The sequence below is a fragment of the Ranitomeya variabilis genome, chromosome 5, assembly GCF_051348905.1.
Source record: "Ranitomeya variabilis isolate aRanVar5 chromosome 5, aRanVar5.hap1, whole genome shotgun sequence".
NCBI lineage: Eukaryota > Metazoa > Chordata > Amphibia > Anura > Dendrobatidae > Ranitomeya > Ranitomeya variabilis.
Window position 1 is genome coordinate 5102555 of NC_135236.1, and position 15401 is coordinate 5117955.

Here is a 15401-nt window from a genome sequence, read left to right on the forward strand (position 1 = left end):
GTATTACACTTGTGATATTACACGGGGAGTGTCTGTATTACACGTGTGATATTACATGGGGGGAGTGTCTGTATTACACATGTGATATTACACAGGGGAGTGTCTGTATTACACATGTGATATTACACAATGGAGTGTCTGCATTACACATGTGATATTACATGGGGGGAATGTCTGTATTACACATGTGATATTACACGGGGGGAGTGTCTGCATTACACATGTGATATTACACGGAGAGTGTCTGTATTACACATGTGATATTACATGGGGGGAATGTCTGTATTACATGTGTGATATTACATAGGGGAGTGTCTGCATTACACATGTGATATTACACAGGGGAGTGTCTGCATTACACATGTGATATTATACGGGGGGAGTGTCTGTATTACATGTCTGATAGGGGAGTGTCTATTACACTTGTGATATTACACGCGGGAGTGTCTGTATTACATATGTGATATTACACGGGGAGTGTCTGTATTACACATGTGATATTACATGGGGGGAATGTCTGTATTACATGTGTGATATTACATAGGGGAGTGTCTGCATTACACATGTGATATTACACAGGGGAGTGTCTGCATTACACATGTGATATTACACGGGGAGTGTCTGTATTACACATGTGATATTACATGGGGGGAATGTCTGTATTACATGTGTGATATTACATAGGGGAGTGTCTGCATTACACATGTGATATTACACAGGGGAGTGTCTGCATTACACATGTGATATTATACGGGGGGAGTGTCTGTATTACATGTCTGATAGGGGAGTGTCTATTACACTTGTGATATTACACGCGGGAGTGTCTGTATTACATATGTGATATTACACGGGGGTGTCTCTATTACACTTGTGATATTACACGCGGGAGTGTCTATTACACATGTGATATTACACGGGGGAGTGTCTGTATTACACATGTGATATTACACGGGGGGAATGTCTGTATTACATATGTGATATTACACGGGGGTGTCTCTATTACACATGATATTACATGGGGATGTCTGTATTACATCTGTGATATTACACGGGGGGACTGTATAAACCTGTGATTTTACATGGGGGAGTGTCTGTATTACACCAGTGATATTGCACAGGGAAGTGTCTGTATTACACGTGTGATATTACATGGGGGAGTATCTGTATTACGCGTGAGATATCACATGGAGGATGTCTGTATTACATGTGTGATCTTACATGGGGGGTGTATGTCTTACACCTGCGATATTACACAAGGGATTCTGTATTACAGGTGACATTACACACAATCGTTAATTATATAATTTATTTGCATATATTTGGTTAGTAGACTGATGGCTCATCCTTCACAATGAGGGTCTGGTGATTTGGGGTCTTGATATATCTAGGGGCAGGTTAGTGCATAGAGCCGTATACATGAACACAGGAGAGGTTACATTTGCAGTACCATATACAGATGCTGGAAGATAGTTGTCAGGCTTCCTGAGATGCAGACCACGTGTCTTTCCCTTTAAGTGGTCCTAGGGGTCTCATATTTTTGCCTTCTCGGATGCAGCATGGTGGGTCCAGAAAGTCTTAGTAAAGCTCGTTCTCTAATGGAGACGCTGCTCCTCACAGTCCACGTATTCCCCACCTCTCCAAGAAGGTTGGAATTTATTGCATCGTCCATCATTTTCCTTCATCCTCCAGTTTCTCTCATCGGGCCCCTCGGAGCCGAGCACTCGGTTTTGGGGTCAGTCTTCTTGTGGGAGAGACTTTTATGACATCATGGAGAGAAGGTTCCTTATAGAGAGCAACTGCAGGACACAAGAGTGGGATCATCAGTCATAGTGCCTGCACATGTAGACCCCCAATGATAGATATCCTCCACGACTGGGACACTTACCTGTCATAGCTCTATACCCTCACCCCAGGGTTCCCCCACTGGTCATAGCTCTATACCCCCACCCCCGGGATCCTCCGCTGTTCATACATCTATAGCCTCGCACTCGGGATCCCCCACTGGTCGTAGCTCTATAGCCCTGCACCCTGGATCCCCCACTGGTCATAGCTCTATAGCCTCGCACACGGGATCCCCCACTGGTCATACCTCTATAGCCTCGCACTCGGGATCCCCCACTGGTCGTAGCTCTATAGCCCTGCACCCGAAATCCCCCACCGGTCATAGCTCTATAGCCCTGCACCCTGGATCCCCCACTGGTCATAGCTCTATAGCCCCACACCCGGGATCCCCCACTGGTCATAGCTCTATAGCCTCGCACACGGGATCCCCCACTGGTCATAGCTCTATACCCCCACCCCAGGATCCTCCGCTGTTCATACCTCTATAGCCTCGCACCCGGGATCCCCCACAGGTCATAGCTCTATAGCCTCGCACACGGGATCCCCCACTGGTCATAGCTCTATACCCTGCACCCGGGATCCCCCACTGGTAATAGCTCTATAGCCTCGCACATGGCATCCCCCACTGGTCATAGCTCTATAGCCTCGCACACGGCATCCCCCACTGGTCATAGCTCTATAGCCCCACACCCGGGATCCCCCACTGGTCATAGCTCTATAGCCTCGCACACGGGATCCCCCACTGGTCATAGCTCTATACCCCCACCCCTGGGATCCTCCGCTGTTCATACCTCTATAGCCTCGCACCTGGGATCCCCCACTGGTCATAGCTCTATAGCCCTGCACCCGAAATCACCTACTGGTCATAGCTCTAGAGCCCCGCACCCGGGATCCCCCACTGGTCATAGCTCTGTAGCCTCGCACACGGCATCCCCCACTGGTCATAGCTCTATAGCCCTGCACCCTGGATCCCCCACTGGTCATAGCTCTATTGCCCTGCACCCTGGATCCCCCACTGGTCATAGCTCTGTAGCCTCGCACACAGCATCCCCCACTGGTCATAGCTCTATAGCCCTGCACCCTGGATCCCCCACTGGTCATAGCTCTATTGCCCTGCACCCTGGATCCTCCGCTGTTCATACCTCTATAGCCTCGCACCCGGGATCCCCCACTGGTCATAGCTCTATAGCCCTGCACCCGAAATCCCCCACTGGTCATAGCTCTATAGCCCTGCACCCGAAATCCCCCACTGGTCATAGCTCTATAGCCCCGCACCCGGGATCCCCCACTGGTCATAGCTCTATAGCCTCGCACACGGCATCCCCCACGGGTCATAGCTCTATAGCCCCACACCCGGCATCCCCCACTGGTCATAGCTCTATACCCCCACCCCTGGGATCCTCCGCTGTTCATAGCTCTATAGCCCTGCACCCTGGATCCCCCACTGGTCATAGCTCTATACCCCCACCCCCGGGAACCTCCGCTGTTCATAGCTCTATACCCCCACCCCCTGGATCCCCCGCTGGTCATAGCTCTGTAGCCCCACCCCTGGGATCCTCCGCTGTTCATAGCTCTATACCCCCACCCCCTGGATCCCCCACTGGTCATAGCTCTATACCCCCACCCCCGGGAACCTCCGCTGTTCATAGCTCTATACCCCCACCCCCTGACCCCCACTGATCGTAGCTATATCCTTCAACCATGGGACCCCCCACTGGTCATAGCTATATCCTCCATCCCCAGGACCCCACTGGTTATAGCTATATCCTTCACCACTAGGACCACTACTGGTCATAGCTATATCCCCCACCCCCGAACTTTTGACGTTCAGGGTCCATATACTGTATGCCCATCCTCAACTGCTTTGAACGTGAGACTACCATCATTTTGTAGACAATCACCTTGGTTATCCAATACATAAATTGGACTTGCAACTATTTAGCATACGATTAGTTGTGATAAACCCGCACCTCACCACTTCGCCTGACGTCACTATTATGTTGGAGGGATCGCGTGGTATGGTCTCCTCACTTGCATCAACTTGACATTCCATACCCACTGGGGAGACGTAAGGTCAGCTTGGCACAGGGTTACATAGACAACCCTCTGCCAATACGGGCCGAGGGAGACACAGGGAGTGGCCCATGCAGTTGCTGACGTAGCACCACACTCGCTCACAACCCTGACAGACTAAGAGGCCCCTGTCACTAGCACCAGTAACACAGTGCCTTATCAGCCCAGTAGGACTGCCACCAATTCCTCATTAGATATAAGCCAGGTCCATTAACAGTGTGATTTCTAGAAGTGTGTTCTAAAAGTGTGGATTACATTAGAATTAAAACCTGAAAGATGTATACAGACTGTGCCCTGCTACCTGCCACCATCGCACTCTAACAAGCATCTCTATTCTTCCAACAGGTATGTTCATCCAGCTCTCCTACATGAAGCGCACATAATACATCACCCAGCTTTGCGCATAGACTTTCCCCTGCTCCTAGCATTGTGATGGTATGCCTTTCAGCTAACCCCCAACTTACTGTGTGATATTTATGACCTTGTTTACTTAGTCTTGATTGTATGCATCTGGTCGACCCTTAATTCTCTGACCAAGATGAGCAGAGACCACTCCTCTCTGCTCCACACCTGACCGCACTTAGTTTTCCATATATTGCATAGCACAAGTCCGCAGGACTTTAGTCTGCAGTGTGATTTCTAGAAGTGTGGATTACATTAGAATTAAAACCTGAATTGGAACTGAAGGGAACTGAAGGTAACTGGCCAGTCACTGTAAACAATGTTTCTGTTTGTTGTCACTTTTACCCCTATAATCTTTCACTTTCTGCAACCTCCCCCAATCCCCACACCAAGTAAGGAACTGTTCATCTCCTCTTCAATCCTCCCCATCCATCTCACCTCCTCCTCAGAACTGTTCCTTAACATACAATCCTCTGTCTCAAAGCACAGGCAGCCCCCTCACGCTCTCTCCTGCTCCCACCTGCTAACACTATCTCTGCTCCTTCTCACTGCTGGTGATATCTCTCCAAATCCTGGTCCTCCTCACCATATTCCCACAGTCATTTCTACCTCCCATCCACGCTCCATCACAAACTTCCGTAACCTCTCTAACCTTATACCCATTCGCCCAGCCCCCGCTTCCCCAGTCCCACTAACAGGAGCTCTGTGGAACGCTCGCTCTGTCTGTAACAAGCTTTCCTACATCCATGATCTTTTTGTTACTACCAAACTTTCCTTCCTCGCCATCACCGAAACCTGGCTCACCCCTTCTGACACGGCCTCCCCTGCTGCACTCTCTTACGGTGGCTTCCACCTTTCTCACACACCCCGCCCCAGCAGCAAGCATGGTGGAGGAGTTGGTTTTCTCCTGTCAGATAACTGCTCCTTCACCCCAATCCCACTGCCACCCTCTGTTACCCTCCCTTCCTTTGAGGTGCACTCTGTGCGCATCTACTCCCCCTCCAACCTCCAACTGGCTGTCATTTACCGCCCCCCAGGGCCAGCCACCACCTTCTTTGACCACTTCACCACCTGGCTACTTCATTTCCTTTCTGCGGACATCCCCACTATCATCATGGGCGATTTCAACATACCCATTGACACTTCCCTCTCAGCTGCCACTAAACTTCTATCTCTCTCTTCCTCCTTCGGCCTCACTCAATGGTCTTCTGCAGCCACTCACAAAGATGGTCACACACTGGACCTCATCTTCACCCGCCTCTGCTCCCTATCTAACCTCTCTAACTCGCCTCTTCCTCTCTCTGACCACAACCTTCTCACATTCTCATCTCTCTCCACTCCATGTCTAGAGTCCCCACCCCACAAACTTTCACACCCTCGCAGAAATCTTAAACATCTTGACCTACATTCATTCTCTGAATCCCTCCTCCCTCTCACAGACATAATTTCCATACACAATGCGGATGACGCTGCCGCTCTATATAACACCACAATAGCTGTAGCTTTGGAATCTGCTGCCCCACTTACACATACCAAAGCTCGCAAAATCAACAGACAGCCCTGGCACACCAGCCTGACCAAAGAACTGAGGCGAGCTTCCAGGGCTGCTGAGCGCAGATGGAAAAGATCCCACTCCAACGACCACTTAATCGCATTCAAACAGTCCCTCACTACTTTCAAGACCGCACTCGCCACAGCTAAACAAACCTACTTCTCATCTCTCATATCCTCCCTGTCTCACAACCCTAAACAGTTATTCAACACCTTCAATTCTCTCCTCCGTCCCCCAGCACCTCCTCCCTCCTCACTTATCTCTGCTGAAGACTTTGCCTCATTCTTCAAGCAGAAGATTGATAACATCAGAGACAGTTTTGGTCAACAAGCCCCAGAGCCCTTCCTCCCAACTTCCCTACCCTCCACCTCCAAAACCAACTACTCCACCATTACAGAAGATCAACTCGCCACTCTACTCTCAAGATCGCATCTCACCACCTGTGCACTTGACCCGCTCCCAACCCACCTCATCCCAAACCTCACCACAATCTTCATCCCAACCCTAACCCATCTCTTCAACCTATCACTAACAAATGGTGTTTTCCCCTCAAGCTTTAAACATGCCTCCATCACACCTATCCTCAAAAAGCCCTCTCTTGACCCATCCTCTGTATCTAGCTATCGCCCTATATCACTTCTCCCCTATGCCTCAAAACTACTGGAACAACACGTCTACCTTGAACTGTCCTCCCATCTCTCTTCTTGCTCCCTCTTTGACCGCTTACAATCTGGCTTCCGGCCACACCATTCCACTGAAACTGCCCTAACTAAGGTCACCACTGACCTTTTAACCACCAAGAGCAAGCGACACTACTCTGTTCTCCTCCTCCTCGACCTGTCGGCTGCCTTTGACACAGTGGACCATTCCCTATTATTACAGACCCTCTCATCCCTTGGCATCACAGACTTGGCCCTATCCTGGATCTCATCATACCTAACAGACCGGACATTCAGCGTCTCCCACTCACACACCACCTCCTCACCTCGCCCCCTCTCTGTCGGAGTCCCACAAGGTTCAGTCCTTGGGCCCCTGCTCTTCTCCATTTACACCTTTGGCCTGGGACAGCTCATAGAATCTCATGGCTTTCAGTATCACCTCTATGCTGATGACACACAGATCTACATCTCTGGACCAGATATCACCTCCCTACTAACCAGAATCCCTCAATGTCTGTCCACTATTTCATCCTTCTTCTCCGCTAAATTTCTGAAACTTAACATGGACAAAACAGAATTCATCATCTTTCCCCCATCTCACGTGACCCCCCCAACGAACCTATCCATTACAGTAAATGGCTGCCCACTCTCCCCAGTCCCACAAGCTCGCTGCCTCGGGGTTATCCTTGACGCTGATCTCTCCTTCAAACCACATATCCAAGCCCTTTCCACTTCCTGCCGACTTCAACTCAAAAATATTGCACGAATCCGTTCATTCCTCAACCAAGAATCTGCAAAAACCCTAGTCCATGCCCTCATCATCTCTCGTCTTGACTACTGCAACCTCCTGCTCTGTGGCCTCCCCTCAAACACTCTCGCACCCCTCCAATCTATTCTAAACTCTGCTGCCCGACTAATCCACCTGTCCCCCCGCTATTCTCCGGCCTCTCCCCTCTGTCAATCCCTTCACTGGCTCCCCATTGCCCAGAGACTCCAGTACAAAACCCTAACCATGACGTACAAAGCCATCCACAACCTGTCTCCTCCTTACATCTGTGACCTCATCTCCCGGTACTTTCCTACACGCAACCTCCGATCCTCACAAGATCTCCTTCTCTACTCCCCTCTTATCTCCTCTTCCCACAATCGTATACAAGATTTCTCTCGCGTATCACCCCTACTCTGGAACCCTCTACCACAACACATCAGACTCTCGCCCACCATCGAAACCTTCAAAAAGAATCTGAAGACCCACCTCTTCCGACAAGCCTACAACCTGCAGTAACCACCGATCAACCAACCGCTGCACGATCAGCTCTATCCTCACCTACTGTATTCTCACCCATCCCTTGTAGATTGTGAGCCCTCGCGGGCAGGGTCCTCACTCCTCCTGTACCAGTTATGACTTGTATTGTTCAAGATTATTGTACTTGTTTTTATTATGTATACCCCTCCTCACTTGTAAAGCGCCATGGAATAAATGGCGCTATAACAATAAATAATAATAATAATAATAATAATATTGGGCCAGAAATCAGTCCCTATAGCATGGAAAATTCAAGGATAGAACACTGACGTGTAGATTCGTGGATCGAGATAAAAGAGCAGCACAAGGTTAAATTATCTATTTAATTACCTTAAGGGTCCACTAGACAATACACTATATACTGTACACAATGGATATACATATACAATGGTCAGATATGAAAATACAGTTGGTACAAAAGTCATAAGCAGATAAATCATGTCAATTACTGGTTTGATGTTCAACCATGTGTGCTGGGCCGCATGGGGGCATGGGGCTGCAAGCTGATTCAGTTTTGTCCAGCACATTACACAACACCTCCCATAGAAGTGAACATCAAGCATGACAAAGAGAGAGAGCACATGGCCTTGCGCAAGCATTTATCCTCTTAGTTGGTCATACCCTTTTCGCCCCCGAGAGGGACTTTATCTCCCTCCACTGAGTGTTTGAAGTTAAAACTCCCAAAACCTATGAAGGATCATAACTTCCCAACATAACGTCAGTCGCCGGTGGTTCTGGCACCATTGGATCTGACTGGGCACCCCCTTATACTTGGAGACCAACCACAGCTTCTCTACCTGGCTTCTACTAGCTGTTCTGTGTATCTCCCCACCCTGGGGTGCTAGAACAGATCGAAACCGTGGAAGGCGTTCGGCCCGTTCCAGAGCTCTCTAAAATGTAACCAGTGTGTGGCTAGGATGTACGATAAATCCAAGCTGCCATTAAATCCCCCCATTTTTCACACATCCCCTTTAGAAGATGCTAGGGGGGCAGCACTTTCCAGTATTCCACCACGTGCCCATCCGCTACCTCCCCTCGTCAGGATAACCCATTGGCATTAACGTGGTCATGACCCTGCTTGTGGCAAATGGCAAAGTGGTACTGCTGGAGTGCAAGTCTCAGCATAACAACCTCCCATTCATTGTGGATAAGGTGTATAACCAGCTGAGGAGGTTGTGGTACATTTCCACAGTGAATTGGCGTCCATACAAGTATGGCTGCAGACACTACAGGGCCCACACAATTGCCAGGCATTCCTTTTCCATTGTGGAGTAGGCCACCTCCCTCGGCAGGAGCTTCTGGTTCAGGAACAAAATGGAGTGTTCTTAGCCCATAGAGTCAACCTGGCTGAGCACAGCACCAAGGTCAAAGTCACTGACATCGGTCTGTACTACAAACAACCGTGTAAAGTTGTCTGCTTGTAGTACTGGGAAGCTGGGAAGGGCGGTCTTCAGCACCTGAAAGGCCGTCTAACAGTCATTTGTCCAATCGACTGTGGAGGGCAGCTTCTTCTTGGTGAGGTCCATCTGGGGATTCCCCAGGCTACTATAGTGGGGATCGAATCTCCTACAGTACCCGGCGGTATCCAGGAAGGACATCACCTGTTTCTTTGTCCTGGGCATTGGGCCAGGATGTGATGGCGCTCACTTTCCCAGGCTCCAGCCTCAGGGCCCTACCTCCTACCCAGTGTCCCAGGTAGTGGACCTAACTTTTCTGGCTTAATGGTGAAGTCTGTCTAGCGGATCTGCCCGAGCACCTGTGCCACATGCTTAATATGATCTTCCCAGGTGGAACTGAAGATGGCAATGCCAGCCAAGTATGCAGCCACATAACCTTCAAGTCCCCTGAGCAGCGTGTTGACCATCTGCTGATAAATGTCAGGGACATTCTTCATGCTGAATGGCATCACTGTGGACTCGTACAGTCCAAGTGGGGTGATAAAGGCACAGCGCTCCTGTGCCTTGCGGGTCAGGGGAATCTGCCAATATCCCCGGCTCAGATTCATGATGGTCAGGTACTTGGCCTCTGCCAACTGATCGAGCAAGTCATCGATGCGCAGCATGGGGTACTCATTAGTGACCATGACAGCATTGAGCCTCCTGTAGTCCACGCAAAACCAAATTGTCCACTCCTTAGTTGGGACGAGGACTACGGGCGAGGCCCCAGCTCTGTTGGATGTTTAGATGACTCCCAGCTTCAGCATCTCCTTAATGTCCTGGAACATGTGCACTTTTGGGGAGACCCGATATGCTGAACACCAGATTGGGGGGTGATCACCGGAGTCCACGTGATGGACGGTCGACTCTGTCCTTCCGGGCTTGTTGCTGAACAAATCCGAGAAGGGCTGTAGGGCTGCCCTAGCCCTGGTGAGAGTATCCAGGAGGGTCTTCGCCTCTCCGTCTTCTGGCAGGTTGCATACCGGGAGGGAAGGCCTCCCACTCATGATATGCCTTCATCATGTTCACACGAAAGGCCTTGCGTCTTCCCTGCGTGTGGTCTAGTGTAACCAGGTATATTACAGAGCTGAGCTGCTGGTGTATGAGGTATAGGCCTTCCCAGACTGCCTGAAGCTAGTCCTGGTGTACGAGGACCAGCACCCACACCTTTTGAACCACCTGTTATGTCCTCTCACAAGTCTGGTTGTACCATTGCTTCTGGTCGGCCTGGGATTGCGTCATATTATCGTGCACCAGCTGTGCCTGCATCTTGTCACGAAAGCGCACAATATACTCGATCCTTGGCTGGACTGCCCCTCTGCTTATGAAACATCGCCTTCCACCTGCTCCCCACTGGTTATCTCCCTAGCTCTGCCCCTTGTCTCACTGGCCATCCTTGCAATCTTTTGTCACCGAGACAGAGCTGCAACCTGATGCACCCACACACCTTACAGTATTTTGCACTTGGACTGTCTGAAAACCCCAGCGACAAAAAGCTACTGCTGGTAATCTTTAGTGTCTGGAAGTATGGGTCCCACATTCACACATACTATTATCTTGATCACACTGAACTGCCACCACATGTGACGAACCCGCAATCTCACCTGACATCACTATTACGTCAGAGGGATCACGTGGTACGGTCTCCTCACTTGCACCCACTGGGGACAGGTATGGTCAGCTTGTCATAGTTTTACACAGAAACCCTCCCTTGCCTACACAGGCCCAGGGAGAAACAGGGAGTGAGAGGTTGTGGCCTACACAGTCACTGATGTAGCACCACACTCGCTCACAGAGTGGAGAGGCCCCTTTCACTAGCACCAGTGAAACAGAACCTTATCAGCCCAATAGGACTACCACCAATTTCTCGTTAAATTTAAGACTGGTCCCATTAATGGGATTATATCAGGCCAGAAACCAGCCCCGGTAGCATGAAAAGTTAAAGTCAAGAACATGTGAATTCATGGATCCAGATAAAAGAGCAGCCCAAGGTTAAATTATATATTTACCTGCCTTAAAGGGAAGCTGTCAGCAGGAATGTGCTCAGCAACTACAGACAGTGTCAGGTAGATGCCGTTATACTGATTAAAATGATACCTTGGTTGATGAAATCCGTCTTGTGGTTGTTCTGACCACTGTCCCTTTATGAGGTTATACCTATGGAACGCGTCAAAGGATTCCTGTGATTCTGACATTGTTTTCTCGTGGCATATTGTACTTCATGTTAGCGGTAAAATTTCCTCAATATTACTTGCGTTTATTTGTGAAAAAAAATGGAAATTTGGCGAAAATTTGGCAATTTTCCAACTTTGAATTTTTCATGCCCATAGATCACAGAGATATGCCACACAGAATACTTAATAAATAACATTTTCCACATGTCTACTTTACATCTGCACAATTTTAGAACCAATATTTTTTGGGGGTAGGAAGTTAAGGGTTAAAAATTGACCAGCAATTTCTCATTTTTACAACACCATTTTTTTTAGGGACCACATCATATTTGAAGTCACTTTGAGGGATCTATATGATAGAAAATTCCCAAAAGTGACACCATTATAAAAACTTCACCCCTCAAGGTACTCAAAACCACATTCAAGAAGTTCATTAACCCTTCAGGTGCTTCACAGGAATTTTTGGAATGTTAAAAAAAATGAACATTTAACTTTTTTTCACAAAAAATTTAATTCAGATCCAATTTGTTTTATTTTACCAATGGTAACAGGAGAAAATGGACCCCAAAAGTTGTTGTACAATTTGTCCTGAGTACGTAGATACCCCATATGTGGGGGTAAACCACTGGTGGGCGCATGGCAGAGCTCAGAAGGGAAGGAGCGCCTTTTTGACTTTTCAGTGCAAAATTGGCTGGAATTGAGATAGGACACCATGTCGCGTTTGGAGAGACCCTGTTGTGTCTAAACATTGGAAACCCCCCACAAGTGACACCATTTTGGAAATTAGACCCCCCAGGGAACTTATCTAGATGTGTTGTAAGAACCTTGAACCCCCAAGTGTTTCGCTACAGTTTAAAACACAGAGCCGTGATAATAAAAAATCCTTTGTTTTCCCACAAAAATGATTTTTAGCCTCCAGTATTGTATTTTCCCAAGGGTAACAGTAGAAATTGGACCCCAAAAGTTGTTGTCCAATTTATCCTGAGTACATTGATGCCCCATATGAGGGGTGGAACCACCGTTTGGGCGCATGGCAGAGCTCGGAAGGGAAGGAGCGCCGTTTGGAATGCAGACTTAGATGGAATGGTCTGTGGGTGTCACATTGCATTTGCAGAGCCCCTGACGTACCTAAACAGTAGAACCCCCAAATAAGTGACCCCATGTTGGAAACTAGACCCCCCAAGGAACTTATCTAGATGTGTCATGAGAACTTTGAACCCCCAAGTGTTTCACTACAGTTTATAACGCAGAGCAGTGAAAATAAATAATCTTTTTATTTCCACAAAAATGAATTTTAGCCCCTAATTTTGTATTTTCCCCAAGGGTAAAAGGAGAAATTAGACCACAAAAGTTGATGTCCAATTTGTCCTGAGTACGCTGATACCCCATATGTGGGGGTAAACCATTGTTTGGGCGCATGGCAGAGCTCGGAAGGGAAGGAGCGCTGTTTTACTTTTTCAACGCAGAATTGGCTGGAATTAAGATCAGACGCCATGTCGCGTTTGGAGAGCCCCTGATGTGCCTAAACAGTGGAAATCTCCCATCTCTAACTCTAACCCTAACCTGAACACACCCCTAACCCTAATCCCAACCCTAACCATAACCTTAATCACACCCCTAGCACAAACACGCCCCTACTCTGAACACACTCTTAAACCTAATCCCAACCATAACCCTAACCACACCTCAAACCCCAACACACCTCTAACCCCAACACATCCGTAACCCTAATCCCAACCCTAACCCTAACCACACCCCTAACCCTGACACACCCCTAACCCTAATCCCAACCGTAATCCTTACTGTAAACATAATCCAAACCCTAACCCCATCTCTAGCCCCAACCCTAACCCTAGCCCTAACCCTAGCCCTAACCCTAATGAGAAAATAGGGAAAATAATAATTTAAAAAATGTATTTATTTCTAACTAAGGGGGTAATAAAGGGGGATTTGACTTACTATTTATAGCAGGTTTTTTAGCGGGTTTTTGTTTGGCAGCTGTCACACGCTAAAAGACACTTTTTATTGCGAAAAATAGTTTTTGCATCACCACATTTTAAGAGTTATAATTTTTCCATATTTTGGTCCACAGAGTCATGTGAGGTCTTGTTTTTTGCGGGACCATTTTTGGGCACATGACATTTTTTGATCGCTTTTTATTACGATTTTTGGGAGGCAGAATGAACAAAAAACAGCAATTCATGAATTTCTTTTGGGGGGGTGTTTATACCGTTCCGCGTGTGGTAAAATGGATAAAGCAGTTTTAATCTTCGGGTCAGTACGATTACAGTGATACCTCATTTATATCATTTTTTTATGTTTTGGTGCTTTTATACAATAAAAACTATTTTATATAAAAAATAATTATTTTTGCATCGCTTTATTCTGAGGGCTATAACTTTTTTATTTTTTCTTTGTTGATGCAGTATGGCAGCTTGTTTTTTTGTGGGACAAGATGACGTTTTCAGCGGTACCATGATTATTTATATCTGTCTTTTTGATCGCGTGTTATTCCACATTTTGTTTGGCGGTATGTTGATAAAGCGTTGTTTTTTGCCTCTTTTTTTTTTTACGGTGTTCACTGAAGGGGTTAACTAGTGGGACAGTTTTATAGAACGGGGCGTTACGGACGCGGCAATACCATATATGTGCACTTTTATTTTTTTTTACTGAAAGAAATTTATTGGAACAATATATTTTTTTTTTCTTTATTTTTTTTATTTTTATTTTTTACATTTTTACTTAGTCTTGGGAGGAGGGGGGGAAATCACTATATATTGTCAGATCGCTGATCTGACACTGTGCACAGCACTGTGTCAGATCAGCGATCTGACAGGCAGTGCCGCAGGCTTGCCGGAGCCTGCTCTCAGCAGGCGCCGGCAAGCCACCTCCCTGCAGGCCCCGGAAGGAGCCCCGGGGCCACCTTGGATCCGGGGTCTGCAGGGAGGAGGAGGTAGGAGAACCTCTGAACAACGTGATCACATCGCATTGTTCTGAGGGTCTCCGGGAAGCATGCATGGAGCCCCCTCCCTGCGCGATGCTTCCTTATGCCGCCGGAACACTGCAATCATGTTTGATTGCAGTGTTTCGGGGGTTAGTGTGCTGGGAGCGGTCCGTGACCGCTCCTCGCCGATAGTGCCGGATGTCAGCTGTGATAATCAGCTGATACCTGGCCTCGATTGGCCGCGCTCCCCCCGTGAGCGCGGCTCATCGCGTATGACATATTATTCCATCCATGGGAATTAGGGCCCGGGTCACCTCGATGGGATAGTACGTCTAATGGCAGAAAGGGGTTAAAGAGATTCTCATGCTTCGGGGTGACCTGTAGGCGGGCAAGGGGCTTTATGTAGTGCTCTGTTTAAGTATTCATACTGATGGCTTGTGACAGGCAACTGATCTCTCAGTGACCTGCCCCCTATTTTACATATAGATTATTATATGTGTGTGTATATATATATTATATATATATATATATATATATATATATATATATATATATCTCACCTTCAGCAGGCAGGCACCGGCACCGGCACCTGCGCTGCAGCATGATTGCCTCTATAATGTGCATTAAATTGTTTTATTTAGTGATATACATTGATTATGAAAAAAAAAATCTTTCTCAAAATGGCTCCGGCTGCGTCTGCACAACAGCATCTATCAGCAATCCAACAGATGCCACTGCGCAGGCGCCACCTTGGTTAAGCATTTTTTTCCCTCTAGCAAAACGGCCCCGGTGGCGAATGCGCAGTAGCATCTATCGGATCGCTGGTACATGATACTGCGCAGGGGCCTCCAGCGTCATTTTGGTGGAGACAGTTTTTTTTCCTCTAGTAAAAAAGTGCTGCACGCGCATGCCTGCTGAAGGAGATTTGTTTTTTTAATAATTATAACAATCAGTATGTAAAATAGGGGGTGGGTCAGTGACTCATCAGTGACCGGTCTTAAGCCATCAGTATG

At 47.8% G+C, this 15401-nt stretch overlaps 1 protein-coding gene across 6 annotated transcripts in view; it reads right to left on the reverse strand.

Moving 5' to 3' along the window:
* Window positions 1–1292: 1292 nt before the first annotated feature.
* The window catches only part of FGF11 (fibroblast growth factor 11), a 1303510-nt gene continuing 1289401 nt past the window's right edge, over window positions 1293–15401 (reverse strand). For all 6 annotated transcript variants that reach the window (XM_077261507.1, XM_077261511.1, XM_077261509.1 and 3 more), the window contains one exon: window positions 1293–1796. In XM_077261507.1, coding sequence (XP_077117622.1) covers window positions 1696–1796 — 101 coding nt within the window. In that variant the 3' untranslated portion in view covers window positions 1293–1695. The remainder of the gene's footprint in view (window positions 1797–15401) is intronic.